At 51.1% G+C, this 17,369-nt stretch overlaps 1 protein-coding gene across 4 annotated transcripts in view; it reads left to right on the top strand.

Moving 5' to 3' along the window:
- The first annotated feature begins 1,172 nt into the window (after positions 1–1,172).
- Positions 1,173–17,369, top strand: part of LOC309879512 (unconventional myosin-X-like) — an 84,987-nt gene continuing 68,790 nt past the window's right edge. For 2 of the 4 annotated variants that reach the window (XM_082763265.1, XM_082763263.1), the window contains exon 1: positions 14,303–14,319. Coding sequence is in view for 1 of the 4 variants with exons in the window: in XM_082763262.1 (XP_082619388.1) it covers positions 1,523–1,543; positions 13,692–13,790 (120 nt within the window). In the remaining 3 variants the exon portion in view is untranslated. Of the gene's footprint in view, positions 1,544–13,691; positions 13,791–14,302; positions 14,320–17,369 lie in introns of those variants that run through there. The other 2 variants (XM_082763262.1, XM_082763264.1) reach the window with 2 other exon arrangements.

Genomic DNA, 17,369 nt, shown 5'->3' with positions numbered 1-17,369 from the left:
GCTCACAGCACCAGTTATCTCCGCTGCCTTCAGAGAACCTGGCATTTATGGCCTGGGCAGTTTGGAAAGCAACTTTGTTCTGAGGACCAGGCTGAGCCACTGGCTTTATTCTTCTTCACATGTCACTCAGACAGTGGTTAATACTGAAGATCTTCCCTTTTAAAAGGTGGGTTCCTTACCCACCTCACTGTCTGATCTCTCTTGGCATGGACTATGAGTGTCACACTTCGATAGCCTCGGGGACAGGAACCATGTCCAAAGCTTCCCCACTGGAGAAGTCCGAGAGGGGACTTCTGGAGATGTAGGAGGAAGGAGGAGACCCTTGGCAGCTAGGCAGAAGAGGTAAAGGCCGTGTGTGTGCTCCCTGCTTCTGCCACAGCTATGAGGGGTCTGCCAGCCCACTGAGCACCCAGAGGAGAAGCAGGGCAGCCAGCATCGCCTGCGGAAGCAGCGGCAGCGGAGGAGGAGCTGACTCCTACTGGGGAAGGCTGGCGGAGGCACAAACAGCCCGATGACAAGTGCCTGGCCGCAGAGGGGACTGTCAAGGACAAGTCAGCGTGCAGTCGATCCAATCCCCACTGCTAACAGGGTAATTGGCCTTGAGGACAGGAGTATTAGATGTGAGATAAGGAGCGGGGTTGGGCTTCTGGCACTGCCTTGCATAAGACGGGGAAAGTGGTGTAGATTCAGCTAATCCCGCACGAGCACGAAGGAGGTTGGATGGTCATGCCCAGCAAGGTGTCAAAGTGGAAGGACACAGAGCCAGTGACTCATGGCACAGGAAACCTCACCGAGAGTCCTGATAGCGAAGGCACAGCTGGGTGGCGAGGGCAGTCAGCGCAGGCTGTAGTGGCCTGGTGTGGCAGAGGCTGGGCAAGGTACTGCCACCTCCCTCAGAGCCTCCGCTGTCTTTTAAGTAGGTTTAAAAGCACATTACTCACCAGGAAAATGATAATAAAGGAAAAAAAAAAAAAAAAAGCCTTGTTCCCCTCCTCAGTTAGGTCTCCTTCCTTCTTCCAGAAAAACAAACTAACTTCTTCCCACTGCAAGGAACACGTCCGCACACCCCACCACCCACCCCTTCCCCAGACCAGGTTCCCCGCCGCGCTTTTGGGACCCACCACCCAGCCCCTGCCGTTGCAGCACCCTAACCCCAAAGCGCCCTCGGGACAGCCGCTGGGGACCCCTCCCGACCCTACTCCCACCTGCCCGTCGCCCCCGGCCCCCTGCCCCTCTCCGGGGCGAGCTTCCCCCGCAGCAGCCCCCCGCTCGCTCCGCTGCCCCCGGCCCGGTGTCCCCGGCCCCCCTCCGGTGCCGGCTGCCCGGGGCGGGGCGGAGGGGGCGGCCCCGGCCTCCCCCCGCTCCCCGCAAGGCGGAGCCAGCGCGGCACGGGGCCGGCGAGCGGCGGCGGGACGCGGCCAGCCCAGCCCAGCCCAGCCCGGCACGGCACGGCACGGCTCGGCTCGGCACGGCTCAGCACAGCACGGCACGGCTCGGCACAGCACGGCGATGCAGCTCTGAGATGGACGCCTCTCTCCGCCAGGTGGGCGCCGGGGGCACAGCGGTGGGATGCTGACGCCGCAGGGAGCGGCTCGGCGGGGGCGCGGGGAGGATGCTGCCCGCGGCAGCGGAGCCCAAGTTTCACTTTTATTATTATTATTATTTTTTTTAAATTTTAATCAGCGCTCGGAGGTGGCGTGCGGGGCTCCCCAGCACCGCCCGGGCCCTGCGTGGGGTCCGGGAGCCCACGCGTGGGCTGGGGGAGCCGGAGCCCGAGGGATGCGCGGCTCCAGCCGCTCGTGCTGCGGGCTCGGTGCGTGTCGCACCATAGTCATGGCTGCCCGGAGACGCTCGCATGCTGCTTTAATCCCCCGGGGCGACTTAAAGGTCCGGAGCCTGCTCCTGCCTGCGTCTGCATGTCACGGCTCGGCTCGCCGCGCGGCACCGGGCCAGAGCCGAGGCCGGCGAGGAGCCGGGGAGCGTGCGGCGTGAAGGTGCGCCCGCCTCCAGCCTCTGCCTCGCCGGGGCTGCTGCCCAGTCACCTTCACACCAGCGGGCTCCTCCGGAGCCAGGCTGGTCCCCATAAGACATGGGCTGTGGTCCTGTTAGTGCCCGTAGCGCTCCTTCCTCCGGTGCTCTGCAGCAGCATGCGGGGCATCCATCGCGCCTTCGGGAGATGGAGGTGCGCAGCCCTAATGCAGGTGGCTGGTGCCATGTGTGCCCCAGCCCTCCTGAAATGCTCTCTGCCTCTTTGCTCGACAAGCTGCCAGCCTGGCCTGGTGCTGCCTTTGGTTGTGAGGGTGTCTCCTGCGAGGCTGGGGGCAGCCTGTGCTGGCCCTGTTGGCGACAGCGTCCGTGGTGGCTCTGTGGGGTCATGGGACCATCCTGAGGTCTGCGGCTTAGCTCTGAAAATATCACATTTGGGGCCTTGGGGCTGGGGCTGTCAGGCATCCCCTCTCTGGTCCCCATTGGTTTCCAGCCCATTAAACCCAGTGTCTGGCCCCTGCCTTGCCCTGGGTGCGCCGGGGGAACTCCAGCCCCTGCGGAGCAGCTAATGGGCCGGGGCCTGACCCTCCCCCAGGAAGCGCTGGCCTTATCGCAGCAGATGTTTTCCCAGATCTGGGAAGGAAGGAGCCGCTGCCCCTGGGCTGCACGGCAGGGGCTGCCCCGGGGCCAGCGCAGCGGATAGCCCAGGATCGTTTCAGCCATTAACTGATTAACCTGCTGCTCCTGGCAGCCTGGATCTAATCAGATAGAGGCCAGGGTTTCCCAAAGGGCCATTTCACCAGAGCCTTTGTGGCCACCCCTCTGTCACTGGGAACCGGGAATAGCCACCGAGGAGCTTGAAGTGCCTGGCAGAAAAGGGCAGTGGCAGAGAGGATGCCCGGAGGTGTGTGTCTGCAGCAGCACCCAGCAAGGCACTCTGCGCTTTGTCCAGCTCCGCACATCGAGGCGTGATTCTGCCCTTACCTGGTGAAACAGGGATTTCCTGGATAGGTCTGGGGGCAGTCCTGAAGCCCAGACTTTCTAGGACTTTTATTACATCTCCTGTAAGTCACGGGCTCAAACCCTGGTGCAGCAAGGTGGCCAGGGCTGGAGAACCAGGGCGAGCACACGTGGGAAAGCGTCGAGCCTTGCAGGAAAGGCGGTGGGGGTGAGAGCAGGGATCGTGGCTCCACTGGAGCAGGAATGTTTGGCATCTGCTGCACCCCGGCCACTCTTCCTCCTTCTCCATGGGGGTTCTTGGTGGGAGGGCAGCGCCTGAGCAGAAGGGAGTTGCTCCACCTCTTTCTGCTGCAGCAGAAGCCAAGATTGTCCCGGGGGATGAATGTCATCCCTCACAATGGATAGCTCAACCCCCAGCACGTTGCTGGTCTGGCTTCAGCAGGCTCCCACCCTGTGCTGCCAGCGTTCAGACAGCATGCGGGGCCACGCAACTGGTGTCTGGGGTTAGGTGTGGATGCTGCGTGTCTTCCCAGCTTCCCTGGTTCCCCTCTTGACTTGGCGGAGACCAGGACAGTTCTTGTGCTTTGAAGTCCACCTATGATAATCGGCTTGATGATGGGTTCAGCCCATGTGTCCTGGCTGTGGGGGTGCTTTGGGCAGGTTGTGCCAGCATGGCACCGCCGCAGGACTTCCCACGGGCTGTGCCCTCCCCTGACTGCAACCCACAGACAGTGAGCTGGTGGGATGCGTGCTGCCATGGCTTGTCCCTGCTGTGCCCTGGCATGGAAACCCTTCATCCCCACACGTGGCAGAGCACAGAGCTCTGGACGCACGCCTGCCATCAGATGCCTGGCGCTCAGGGAGGAGGGGCCCCGGAGGGAAGGGCTGCGGCCAGCCATGCCGGGTGGTGCTTTCCCTGCATGTCTGGAGCATGGGCAGGATGTGGGGTGACACAGAGGATGTGACTCGCTCTCCAGTCTCCCCAAGGAGCAGGAGTGCCATGACCAGGGTTAAAGGAGACTCTGCTCCCATCCCGTCCCTCTCTGAGGCCCTTTCTGCTCTCCAGTGACCAGCAGCATGGCCCCACGTCAGGCTGAACCAGGCAGCAGCATCTGGAGGAGTCACAGATGCCGTTGTCCTGTCATAGGCCTAGACATGCTGGCATTTGTAAGGGTTAAACATGTTTCCTCATGGCTCTTCTGGTGAAATGCAGCACATTTAATCCATGTTGTAGAACAAATCCGCCAAAGTCCTTAAGCTTTCTAAGGTGGGGGCAGAAAGGCAGGGGGATCCTGTGCTGATGTCCTGCAGGGCTGTGGCGGTCTCTGCTCTCCTCCCAACAGCAGGCATGGTCCTCACTCACTGACCCTGTCCTCCCCCAGGGGTGTATGGGGACCAGCCCCAGGGCCAAGCCCGTGGAGGAGCAGCCTGTCTGGAGCACAGGGGCTGCCCAACTCACAACCATGTGCGCATCTGAGCCACCTCCACGGCCCCAAACTGCGCGAGGTGTCTGGCCAGGCAGCCTGGAGAATCCTCCCGCAGCCCCTTGTCTGCAGCACAGGGAAATAAATGCTCCAGCTGACTTTGATGATGCTGACCATGAGTGATGTGCTGTCTTCCCAGATAATGGTGAGATGAGGGCCTGTGTGTTAACAACTGTTGGCTTAGGGAAATGCCAGCTTGGGAAGGAGCGATAGGCAGAACGTCTGCAGCAGCAGGGCTGCTCTGTGGGGGAGAAATCCCACTGAGCCTCTCCTCCCCTGAGGACCACACGCCTCACCATGCTCCCTGATAGCTTAGCAAGAGTACTGTGACCTCCCAGAAAAGAGGATCTCAAGAGACTGGGAAGAGGAGAAATGCTGACCACTACAAATGTAATGCTCGAGGGTCACCAAGTAAATATGACACAGAGCAACCCCTCTCTGGTCAGTCTGTGCGGTTCAGAAAAGAGAAGTATGGCTGTCCTTGAAGATACCCATGGGACCGCCTCAGCACGGATGTCCTGCATGCAGAATCCCCCATCCCAGCTGTGTCTGCCCCAGACCTCCCAGAGCTGTCAGGAGGTAGAGGTGGGACAGAAGGACCCCCTGCCCTGTTCAGGAGCAGCAATTGCAGTTTGGGTGCAGGGGAGCCCACACGAAGCAGGCTGCCTGCCAACCCTCCTCGTGCCATGCCGCTTTCGCTTCTCGCCTCCCGTGGCTGTACCACCATAACGGTGAACCTTTCGCAACATCTTATTTCCCATTTTACTTTAAGGAAAATGGGCAAGCTATTTAAATGGGATCATTAAGATTGAAACTTCTGCCACACGAGTCTGGGTGAAGTGAACCAGTGGCGAGGCCTCTTGCAGATGCGGGGATCGGTGTCTTTGAGGAGGAGGTGGAAATTTGGGCCCTGGCATTAGGACTTAGTCCTGCTCATTCCCCTTACTTGCATATTGAACCAATGATTAAGATTTGGCTGAATCACGCTTTCTGGAAAGTCTTCTTATTTCTGGAGGATCCCCCGCTTTTTGCAGTTTCTTCAAGCGGTTACACAACCTGGGTTTAAAATAAATCCTGGTTCATTTCTGAAGTGTCTGGCAGCCACATCCATTTTTGGGTCCTGCTTCTGCTTCGTGAGAGCTGTTCCATCCCAAATATCTCTTCAGCCTGCAAGAAATCATCCTCAGGCCCCCGGCTGCCTTTGTGCTGGTGCTGCAGGGGCAGCGGGAGCGCAGCAGTGCCGCAGGGGTCTGCAAGCAGGAGGGGGCTGAGCGTGCAGGGAGCGAGGCGAGGGCTGCAGCCCGTGCTGGGCCACATGCTGCTCTCATCCCCATGCTATCAGCGTCTGGGCTAGATAGGGCAGCCCTGGCTCTGGCTAATCTACATAATGACGTTAACATTTTCACAAGTGCTTTTGCATTACAAGGGATCTGTCTGAAGAGCAGAAATGACTGAATTTTTTAGATGCTCTCTGAAAGGGTTCTTTCTCACACCTCAAAGCCTAAGTAAGCAGTAAACTTCCTTGCTCCTGTTTATCCACCCAAGACACGCATCAGCTCTTGTTGCAACCAAATGTCCTGGGAGTTTCTGTGCAGCAATTCACAATCCTCTTTGGGTCTGTGACTTTCCAGTAGACATTCCTCTCTTTGAAGTGTTCTTGCATTCCTTCTCCCCTGAATCTGACCTTTCCGTTTGGCTGTATTTTAATCCCATTTTGTCCAAACAAGCGTGGAATCCACGCTGCTCTGATGGTCTCATCCTTGTGAACACTTACTGATCTACCAGATGTTGGCATCTGCCAGCTTTAGCAGCACTGCTTTTGGTTTTACATCCTTGATGAGAACACAGAATAGTATTGGCCCTGTCCCTGCAGAGTTTTGTTAGGAACTCCCTCACTCAGTAATGATTTTCCCCATTCATAACTACTGCTTTGATGAACCTTTGCTTTTTTTTTTTCGCTTTTTCACCTGTTTGCTCTTCAGGACCTGTCTCCTATCAGAACACTGCTTTATGAGAGTCTATTACTGTCCAGTTTATCTCTTATGCTTGTATGCTAATAAAAGAATGAAGACATCTGTTTGACTAGCCATCTTTCCACATGCTTACTGGCACTGGAAAATGATGGACACTACACTACCATTACATTGAAAATGCTGGGGGCAAAAAACTCTTTATCTTCCCTGGGGTTGTCAGGTTAAGCAACCCACGGCTACTTGGGATAATCCTGCCAGAGCCCTCATTTAGGCTGTGACCCTTCCGGTCTCATGGAATTTCCTCTTCATTGCCAGGCTTATCAAAAATGAATATCAGCTGCTGAGAAACTTTATTACTCAGATCTCTGGGAATGCTTGGACCTGTTGATTTTTAAAGCGTTTTGTGTCCTTTCAATTTACTAGAATATGGGAAAGTTCATCAGCATCTCAATGTGATGCAAGAGGGGTGCTTTCCAGGGCTGCCTATTAAAAACTTGTGCATGTCTCCATTGTTACTCACAATGCTCTCATCCCCATCTAGTAGCTGGATACTGCCACCAGCACATGCTGTTTTCCCCAGTGATTTTAGAAGAGAAAGTAGAGAAGCTCAGACTCTGCTGTCTTTTCTGTTTCCCAACATCTTACTTATATGGGCTGTTTCCCTTTTTTTTATTTTATTTTTTTCCACTTCCACCCTTATTTCAGATTGGCTGAAAGTGCATCCCAGTTCAGAGGCACTCCACTTGCTTTTTGCATGGTGTTTGAGGCAAGGACACCAAGGACGATCAAACACCAGGAAAATGTCTCACGTGAAGAGTTTGAAACACCCGAGAATACTTTATTAGTGAGATGACAAATAGGGAGAGACATGGCAAAAGAGCAGAAAATAATGGATGAGACAGAGAAGGTGGATTGGGATCCTCTGTTCTTCCACTTCTAACCAGGAGAAAAGGGGATTTTCTGCTTCATGGGAATGAGACTGATTTAAAAACTGTGCTTTTCCATATAATCTATGACTAGCCGGTACAACTCTGCATGGCAGGGAATCACTGGAGTCAAGGATGTGGCAAGATGCAGAAAGGTATTGGCCATCATCCCGATTTATGCTTAACAGAAACTGCTGAAGAAATAGTTTCAGGGCCCTCATCTGAGAGTTTTACAAAATGCATTGCACAGACGCTGGGGCTGGCTTCTTTTTGACAGGCTGCTGTGTCCTCGTGAGGCCCTGAGCTCTCCTCTGTGGATCTTGAATGCCATGAGAGTGCTGCAAGAGTGCTTCAGTGTTGAGTGGGTTTTGGAGAGAAGGTGACACTGTCACCGTCTCCAGCTTCACACGGCAGCTGTGCTGTCATCCGCAGCAGGATGGGCAGAAACTACCCCTTCTGACCTTCCTCTGGTTTAGATAAAAACTGCCTTCCTGCTTAAGTGTCACATCTGGGCGTAGGCACTGCCACCGAGACAAATGGTCACTCCACGGCCCCTTTGCCTTTGGCACCCACAGACTCACCAACCTGCAGCAGGTGCTGTGGCACTGGCGTGATTACAGGGAAAGCTGCGAGACCCTGGTGGGCCTTGGGCACAGCTGTGCTGGGGACAAGTGGGAAACCTCAGTCCAGCTGCAGCTGTGAAGCTGTTGGTCAAATTGTCTCGTGGCGAGGAGCCGGTGTGCTTGCTGCAGCGGGTGGCTGCTCTTGCCTTGAAGGAGCAGGCGCATCCTGGGGGATATCTGAGGCAGGGAGACGTGCAGGAGGAGAGAGGCAGTGCAGCAGCCAAACTGGGGGAGGAGGGAGGCGCAGAGCAGATGGGAGGGGGTGGCGAGAGGGGTGGCAATCGGTGCATGTACATAAGTGACCAGAAGTGACGAACTGCTCTGAGAGGATTTAAGACGTGCAACCTTTTCCTGATAACGCAGAGCTGTTATTCTGCAGATCGGCTGGCACGCTGAGGGCTTTTCCCCTTAATTAGTAAGGAGCAGGGCTGATAACTGAACTTGCCTGAGCCAGGGGCTGAGCTGGGTCTTGGCCCCACAAGCTGTGCTCGGCCCCAGGAGCTGTGCTGGCCATGGATCTCCCTGAGCCCCACGGGTACAGCCTGTGGGGCTGCAACCACGGCACATTCCCAGGTGAGATCCAGTCCCTCCTAGCGTCACAGCAGGTCATCCTTGTGCCTCACAAGAAGTAAATTATTTTTTGTTGTTATTTTTGCTCTTCCCAGCCGCTCCATGTCGGCTGCTGCTGGCTCAGCCATTCCTGCTTCTGTCTCTCTCCACCTGTGGTCTCCTGGGCTGCCCCAGGCCCCCAGAGGCACCGCTCTTGCTGGTCACACCTAACCTAGGGACTGTCTAGGTGACTGCATGTCAGACTGACACAAGAAACGCCGCAGGGTTTCTGCATCCCTTCCCATATGGATCTAGGGTGTCACAGACTCCCCCTCCCCACCAGTCTTGTGTCCATTAGCTAAGTCTCTTTATTTCTGTCCTATCACTTATTCATGATCATCTAGATCAATCTGTTGAAAAGTGCATTTATTGAAACCCGAGCCTGGCTTTGTCTGCATGGCACGGGCCTTTCCAGCCCAAGTGCTGCTGCCTGGCTTTCAACCACAAAGCCCACTGAGGCCAGGAAGAGAGCTGACTTTGCACGATGCTGCTTCCAAGCCTAGGAGCATATGGATCTGTCGGCAGGGAAAACACAAGGCTTGGATATCTAATACCTACTGAACAGCCTCAGGACAAAGGTATGCGTATACACAATGACAGATATGGCTGAAAAACTTACAGCACCCACAGTGGTGTTTATCTTGGACTCACAGTGCAGGAGAGTCCTTTTCTGAGACATCCCTGCCCCTTGCAGAATGGCTGATGGAGGAATTGGCCCAAACCAAGGCCCTGCAAGGGCTGGTCTCTAATAATATATCTCTGCAGATAGGTCTGAAGGCTGAGAGCCTTGTTCTTTCACAAAGACAACATCACAAAAACATGCCATAATGGAAACAAGCTGGGCAGTTGTCTGCATGATTCGTTCTCTGGAAAATATCTTTCAGCCAAAAGCATTTTTCCTCTTTGAGTAACTCCCGGACCATTGATAAACCCACCTGATGCACCCCTGCCAAGCACATTGCTCCTGGGAGCTGCACAGATTTGTGCACAAGGAGGGAGGATCGTGCGCAAGGATTTCCAAGTCAAGGACCCCAAAGTGCCAGGTGCTCTAAGAACAAAAAAATGTTGTCCTAGAGTTCATTGTCCTCAGTAAAAGACAACACTGTGAGCGTGAGACAGGGCTGATGAAACAGTGCTCTTGGTATGCAAGCAACTTTATTTTCTAAATTATAACTCCCTGTTATGGTGTCAGTTTTCAGGATTGTGCTTTGCTATGCACTTTGTGGTAAGGCCAGATCGTGGACAGATTGTCACTGAGACCGTAGGAATGAGGATGCTGGTCTCTGAGTTTGTTTAATATCCAAGTGACCTCTTGGTACAGGAACTCTGGTATGTTACTACTTTATTCTTTCTTTCAGTAGCTGCTGTCCTTGCACTGTTTGAGGGTGTTGGGGTAATTTGACAAAGTCCTACTTAAAAGAGGAATCAGGAGGGGAAGAGCTATTCTCATTATAAAAGGAACTCAAATATCTTTAGTATTTTACCAGTTTTATTCATTTGAAAACAGTTACACAAAATCATCACTCTATTCCTTAGCTCTCCATTAATGTATTCTTTTCAAATCAGTGATTGCTTGTCGCTTCGTTCTTTGTGATATTGTCTTGTTTCTGGATGCAGGTAAGAATTTCTCTATCCCAGTCAAAAAACTGAGCTTTTTCCATCTTGTGCTTGGAGAGCAGGGTTTTTCCCATCATCTGTATTGCCTGCGGAAGCTGGGACCCGCCCAACCCCAGCAGATTGCTGTTCTGCTTTGCTTCTCTTGCTTCTCCCATGGAAGCTTAGTCTTGCTGCCTGGCAGTTCTTAAGTTTTCTGCTCAATTTAATCCTTTCAACTGATCAATGAAATGCATGGTACTGGGGGAGAGGGGAACGATGTGAGGGCAGTTTCTTTGGTGTCACCATCTGTTTCTGTATTTAGTCAGGGCTCCTTGGGGAATTTCATGTTTAGAAAAAAAGGGCTGAGGGAAGGAGATGCACTAAAACAAACTCAGTCTTTCAGGAAATGGGTGTTATGCTGGGCAGAAGTTAGAATAATTTGCTCTGTGGTTCCTAGTCAGGCTGTCTCAGCATGATGCTCCTTCTGGAAACAAAATAAATGGGTGCAGTGCACTTCTACTGGGCAGAGGCAATTGCTGTTGTGAAAACTGCTGAAACATCAAAGTGGACTGAAGTAAGTCTTGGACAGCTGAAATACCCTAGTGCCTGGGAGTTTCATCTCTTTGCCTTCTGCTCTTGGGCAGCATGCAGGAGAAGGATCTCCCATAAGTTTGTAGAACATGATGCAATGCTGTACAAGAGAAGTAGGTCTTCTGCTTCTGGGAGTATTTCTTACTATATTTGTATGTGGACTTCTGCTGGGAAAGGGAACTGAGTTAGTCTGGACCTTCTGATAATTTCTAGGAGTCAAAGATAGAGGGATCACACTGTCTGTCTCCCTCCTTCTCACCTCTAAATGATACCTAATAAAAAATCAGAGTTGGTGCCTGTGGAGCACCTTCTGTGTAGCTGATCATCAGCTGCCTATTCCTCCAAACTAGTTTCTGAGTTTAGGGACTGGGAAGTGTGTGTAACCTGGGTTCCCTTTGTCTGCAGGTGTGCACGAGGTCTTGCAAGGAAGGCATGCTGCTAATGCTGTGTGTGTGTGCAGGGGAGAGTGTGGGTCTAGCTCCTGACTAATGGAGCTCCCAGCTGTGATTGTGTGGGTTAGTGGTGTCTGCAGGCTGTTGAGAGTGCACTGTTGAGAATGTGCTACTTATATTAGAAAAGGTTTTCTTTCATCTTGCTCTTTATTGGGAACTCCGGGAACATATTTTCAGGTTTTTGATGATGATTCTTTGCTCTTGATATTGTGATGGTAGCTAGGAGCCTTTAGTGAAAACGATGTGAACAGCAACATGTATTAGTGGAGGATGTTTGTGAAGAGTCTGAATACGATTTGGGACATGGATGATTTCTAACCACCAGTGTCTTGCCTGGGTACTTCAGGACACCGTCTCAAGCATCACAAGTTTCAGAAAATATAAGAGGATGTTGCGAAGATCTCTAACAGTCCCTCGAATTCCTTATTCAATGAATTGCTTGCTATCTCTCTGCGATCTTGAAACTCGAATCTGTAACATTAAGAAAACACTTTATTTCAATTGCTCACTGGTTATGAGGGCAGAGCTTCACACACAATTCTCGCATTGGCATACATCCTTGAACCGGTGTTTTTCATTCATCTAGTGATGTGAAATCAGTCTGCCTGCTGTGGGAAATCTAGAAGAGAACATCACAGTGAAGCTAGAATTATGCCAGCTTCCTTAACGTCATTAAAACCAGTTCATTACCTGGGAGGGCCGGAGGTTGTAGGTATATCTTCTAGAGAAAGGAAAATCCAGGGTCTTAAAGTATTAAAAGTGACCAAAGTAGTTAAAAATAGTAAAATAAACCAGTAAGAATAAACTATTGTTCCACATTCTGTCTAATGTAATATGGAAATCATATCATATCTCTTCAAATATAATAAGCCTATAAACAAGGAGGTAATGGTGCTGACATGTTTAAGAGGGCTTTCATAATCAATATCGTAGGGTTATAAAACAAATTAGGAAGAAAGTAGGTTTATGAATCGATTGAAAAAAGCGGGATGTCCTTAATATTCCTGAACAGTTCAGCACTTTGGCTTTTTCTGAATACCTAGCTAAGCAGAGTTTGATTTCTATGGGAAGACAGAACATATTGGTTTGCGATAACTGAAGAGCAGTTTGATGCTGTGCCTAATTCTGCATAATGCAGACTGTATCTGGTGGGGCAGCTTGTTCTTCTTGCATTTTATCTCTTTTTTCTAGGTGCTGACTGGCTGCTTACTTGCACAACACCATTTTGGGCATGATTCTGGTGAAAGCTCCATCAAAAAAGCTAAAGTAATTTTGGTCTTCATGACCTTTTTATTACCTAGCCCAAATAAACATGTAAAGTTTAAGATCATCTGCATGGTTACAGAGGTGTCTTGGTGTGGCCACAGGGCAGTGATGACTACTAGGAGGCCACGTGGCTGTGTTTCTATGTAACTAGAAAGTTTTCAGATGAAACTCACACACTTTTTCCTGTATGTCAGTTGGCATCCATTAAAGTTGTATTTTGAGCCCCTTTTTTCTATTACTTTATCCAAGGACTTCTTATCCTCAAGCCTAGTTTCTAATACTTTTTTTTTAGCAGTAATTCTTAAATCTATTTCTTGACTTAAGATCCATGCAATTCATACAGCTTTGCCTTTGCAGCAGCTGCTGCAGATGGAATTTACATTTGGTATGGTGAGCCCCAGACTTTGATCTCTGCTCACATCCTGACACCTTCCCCTGGACCTTCCCCTCCGCCCAGGTTTTCACAGCAAAGCCATTCACCCATCCTTTCCTGTGACACAGCCTGGCTTTGTGTATTGAGGTCTTGAAACACAAGGCTGAGAATCAGCTTCGACTGGACATAAATACGTGTTACCAGAAGTTTGCCTTTGTGCTCAGGGTTGTCTGGGGAGACACTGAGCAATTTAAGATATTGTGGTGTGTGTGTGAGACTATACACGTCAGGGCCATCACGTGTACATCAGTGTATATATACATCAGAAAAACACTCAGATTGTGTCACTTATCCAAGGAAACTCTTGCAAGAGAGGAAAGCAGAAAGCTCTGTGAAATCTGCTTAGCTTTGGCTGATGGTTTCTGAGAGCATTTTGACCTACAATGACGTGTGGGTGTATGAAATTGTAAACAGGCTTTATTTACATTTTCTATTATTATTATAGCATGACTTTTGATGACCTGCTATTCTAAGTTGAAAAATGTTTAGACAGTCTAACCCACTACTCTGTGTTTGTATCTTTCCAGTACTTTCTATAAAAACTGCTGTTTCCTTATGTTGGTTTCTTCACAAAGCTCATTAAAGCTGCTTTTTGTTCCTCTCTTGTTATATTGAAGAAGTTCAAACTAGCTTCCCTGAAAACTTAAATAGGACTCACTTAAAAATTGTAAGCAGCTGCAGTTTGGAAGTAGCCTTAGAACACTGCAGCTTCCTCCAGCTCTGCTTGGGCGTTCACACCCCACATGCAGACCTTGCAGTTCTTTCTAATGGGAGGTTTTCTGATTTTTGCAGGGTGCCAGGGTATGGCTGCGGGAGCAGGACCAGCTGCAGCCATGCACTGTTGGCTCATGTGCCGATGGAAACGTGCTCTTCACCTCAGATTATGGCACGGTAAGTGGAGGTTTGCATGAGGCTGTAGCCTACGCCAAGTTGCAAGATGGAGTTCATGATCTTGCATATTTATGTTAAAAGGAAATGTATCAGTTCAAGTGCTGCCGCTGCCTGAAAAGTATCCCAACTCTATTATAAACAATGCCAAAGGTCTAACTAAGCTTAGAAAGAAGATTGGTCTCCCTTTCTTCTCTTCATTTGTCCACCCACCTCCCTTTGCATGGCTGTTCTTGTGCCGTCTGTGATGAAGCTGCATTAATGGTGCCATCATATCGGCAAAAGGCTCCTAGGAAGGATGCAGCCCCACCAGGTAATCAACCCTTTCTGCTACGATTAAATTCTTCCAAGCCATGTGGCTGTAAGGGCTGTTCTGTTCAGCTCTGCCTGCTCTCCGCCAGCAATGGGGAACAAACCTCTTCCCTGCCCTATTTCCAGCCCTGTGCTCCTTGCAATTCCCTGGTGTGCCTGCTGCAGTGCTCGTGGAGTTCTGTTGGTAGGAAGTGACCCCTAGGGACTGTCCTAATCCTCGGTGAGTCAGCTCGGTTTGCTAACCCTGGGAAAACTATTAACTGCCATCACCAAGGGTTTTTTTCTTAGTCAAATTCGGCTGTGTGCTTTATGGCTTATGCAGGAAAAAGCACACGGTGGTGGCTCTAGGGCTTTCTCTAGTCAGTGCCCTCCACAGACCTGTCCTGTGTGCTTCCCTTGCCTTCCTTCTTTATTGCTTATTACTTGGTAACTCTAGGAGGGATCGTCTGTCTTATCCCTGCTGAAAACTCAGATGAAAACATCTTCATTTGGGTTTGGACTGGATGAGCCAGTTAATCTCTAAATCTAGTGTCCTCGTGCTTGCTCTGGCCCAGCTTCCCTGTGGCTCTGAGGTAAGGTGTCCAGTCTTACACTTCAGGGCTTTTGCCATTTGTTTTTATTTCTTTAAAAACTTCTCAAGCAACAAATCCATCAGAAATGTGACTTCCTGGAAGGAAAGGAGGAGCCGACGTTTATGAAACACAAGAGATTGGAAACTGCATTGGAGACAGACCAGCCCAAAGCTTTATGAATAAACATAACAGATGCTGGGTGGGAGCTTTGCTTGTGTGCTCAGGGTCACACTAGTGGGTGAATTTGGGGTCGAGGAGGAAAACTTCATCACTGGGGAGAAAGCAGAAATCTTTGGCTGCGTTGTGAAGTATCCATGAGGTATTTGAGGGCTTGTTTAGTTAGAAGACTAAAAGGTATTTTTCTTCCCAAATTAATTAGGAACTGCTTGTTAATGCCTATAATTTTCCGTTTAAACATTAGCTGTTTTTGGAAAAGGGGGATTCCAGAGGCAGCTCTGCTGAGAGATCAGTTTGTCTGTGCCTTCTCACTTGCTTCAGGGAAAATCAGCCAGGGGAATCAGCTCAGTAGTGCAAACCACTGAAGCCAGCCTTGGCTTACCATACCTGAGGCAGGATGGTGGGGAGGGTGCTCCTCTGAACTGTGCTCCAGGCTGATGGAGGAGTCCAGACCTGAGTGGGGGAGTAGTGAAGGCCTCTTTCCTGGCCTGGGAAAGGGCCTGGCTGGCCAGTCAGTGCAGCACCCTGCAAGCTCTAAGGGTGGAGAGTCATCGTGTCTGGGTCACGTTTGTGCCTCTGAAACGTCAGAGCTCCTCTTGGGGAAAACCCCTTTGGCGCAACAATGGGCAGAACAAAAAAACACGTCTCCTGTCCCCGGGACCCTGAATGATCCCTGGTGATACGGAGACAGGAAACGTGTCCACCCTGGAAGCCAGAGGACAGGCTAAAAGCCAGCCCTCTGTGCTAGGGAAGACCTGAAAGCTCTTCCCCATGCCACATGCCTCTGACACGCATGGAGAAAACCCCTCCAATATCCTAATGGGGCTGGAGGACCCAGCTTCCACCTGAGGAAGCGTGAGCAGTGTTTCTGTCCAGAGGGTACCAGAGCTAATGAGCACTCCTCTTGCTGTGGCTTTGCTACAGTCCTACCAGAGCACCTGTGCAACTGTGGATTTTGGACCAGATTCTTCTTTAGGGAGGGATGATGTATAATCACTATCAAAAGCCTCAAGACAGGGTTAATAGATGATGATCTAGTCCTGACTAATCATTTAGCCTTGTGTTCAAGGCTGTGTTACTCTTCAGGGTCCCATTTTCTTCTTTTTTTCTACAGGAGGAAGTAAACAAGCTCTGACCCATCGCACAATTATTGTTCAGACATAGCAGCCTCTTGGCACAGGTGCTGCCAAACGTCTGCTATCTTTTGAGACACTTGTGCACTCAGCTTTTTCCCTAGACATTTTTTTATTGTTTCTTGTCTGGCCCAAATAGCCACAAGTGCTGACGGTGTGGTGGTAAATGAGTAATTGCCAGGCAGATCTCATCATACCATTTTGGACTTGTCCCCTTCCAAAATCAGTCCAAGTCAGCAGAGGGAAGAGAGGCAGGGAGGTTTGCTGGCTCATGCTCTGAAAGTGCTGTAGTGGTTTTGCTCCTGACGTACCTTTGTAGCTTGTACTGTTCCCCAGATTTCTCTGTCCCACTCTGCCAACCTGCTCCCCTATTTCTCCCATGGAAGCGTATGCAGTGTCTGCTCCAAAGACAAAGATCCTGCAGCAGGTTATCCCTCTGCTGCTCCGTCAGCGGTGCGGGTAGGGTGCTGTAAGGGGCACTGTCTGGGCGCCTGCATGGTGCTGCTGCCGTGAGCTCCCTGCCGCAGCTCCAGCTCTGGCGAGGTGGCTGGGAGGGGGCAGGGTGACCTGATTCTGTCTGCAGCTTCCAGCTGCCGGGCTGGCCTCTCCTTAGCAGCTATAGCAGCCTGAGGACTGCAAGGGAGCAGGCAGGAGAAAGCACTGAGATCCATGCTATACACCGTGGGCTCCCTCTCTGTGGGGTCCGTCAGGTCCTTTGGTGGCACCTGGTGAGCTGAGAAGCAGGGATGAAGATGAAATAGAGCCGGGTGCCTCAGAAGGGAAAGAAAAGCCCAAGTTACTTTGGAAAGGTTACTGCGGGCCAGTTTGCTTCTCCTCCAGGCTGCCTGTGTGAAGTGTCCCATCTGCACAGCTTGGGTCTGGCTATCTAGCGCAGCCTGGGAGGATGGGTGGGAGATGGCACACGGTTGAATCCAAGAGTGGGAAGCAACTGAAATAGCATTGTGAAATGCCAGCGTCGTGCCTGAGGAGGAGGAAATGAGGGCTGGGATGTGGCTATGGTGGAGGGGAACAGCAATTTAGTCTCAGCTGTGTGAACGGGGGTGAAGAAGATGACCCGATAGCTGAAGAGTGGGTTATTGAGGAGGAGGAAGCTCTAGCAGGAAGAAGGTTGCAGCAATTGAGGCAGGAAGATTGCAACTGTGTTGACAGAGGAGAATACACTTCCCAGAGCAGTGACAGAAGTTAATAGATGTCATTGTACAAACACTTCGAAAGCCACATCACATATGTCCATGCCAGCATGCACACAGGATGTCACTCCTTTGGCTTCTCAGCTGCTTTGCCCGCTTTCCTTTGCCCTCAACACAATATCCTCTCCCTCTCCCAGACACTGTCTGCTCCAGGGCCAAACCTGGAACATGAATAAT

The sequence above is a fragment of the Aythya marila genome (genome assembly GCF_965140915.1).
Source record: "Aythya marila genome assembly, chromosome: 6".
NCBI classification, from domain to species: domain Eukaryota; kingdom Metazoa; phylum Chordata; class Aves; order Anseriformes; family Anatidae; genus Aythya; species Aythya marila.
Note: the sequence above shows the minus strand (reverse complement) of the source record. Positions and strands in the feature narration are given on the sequence as shown.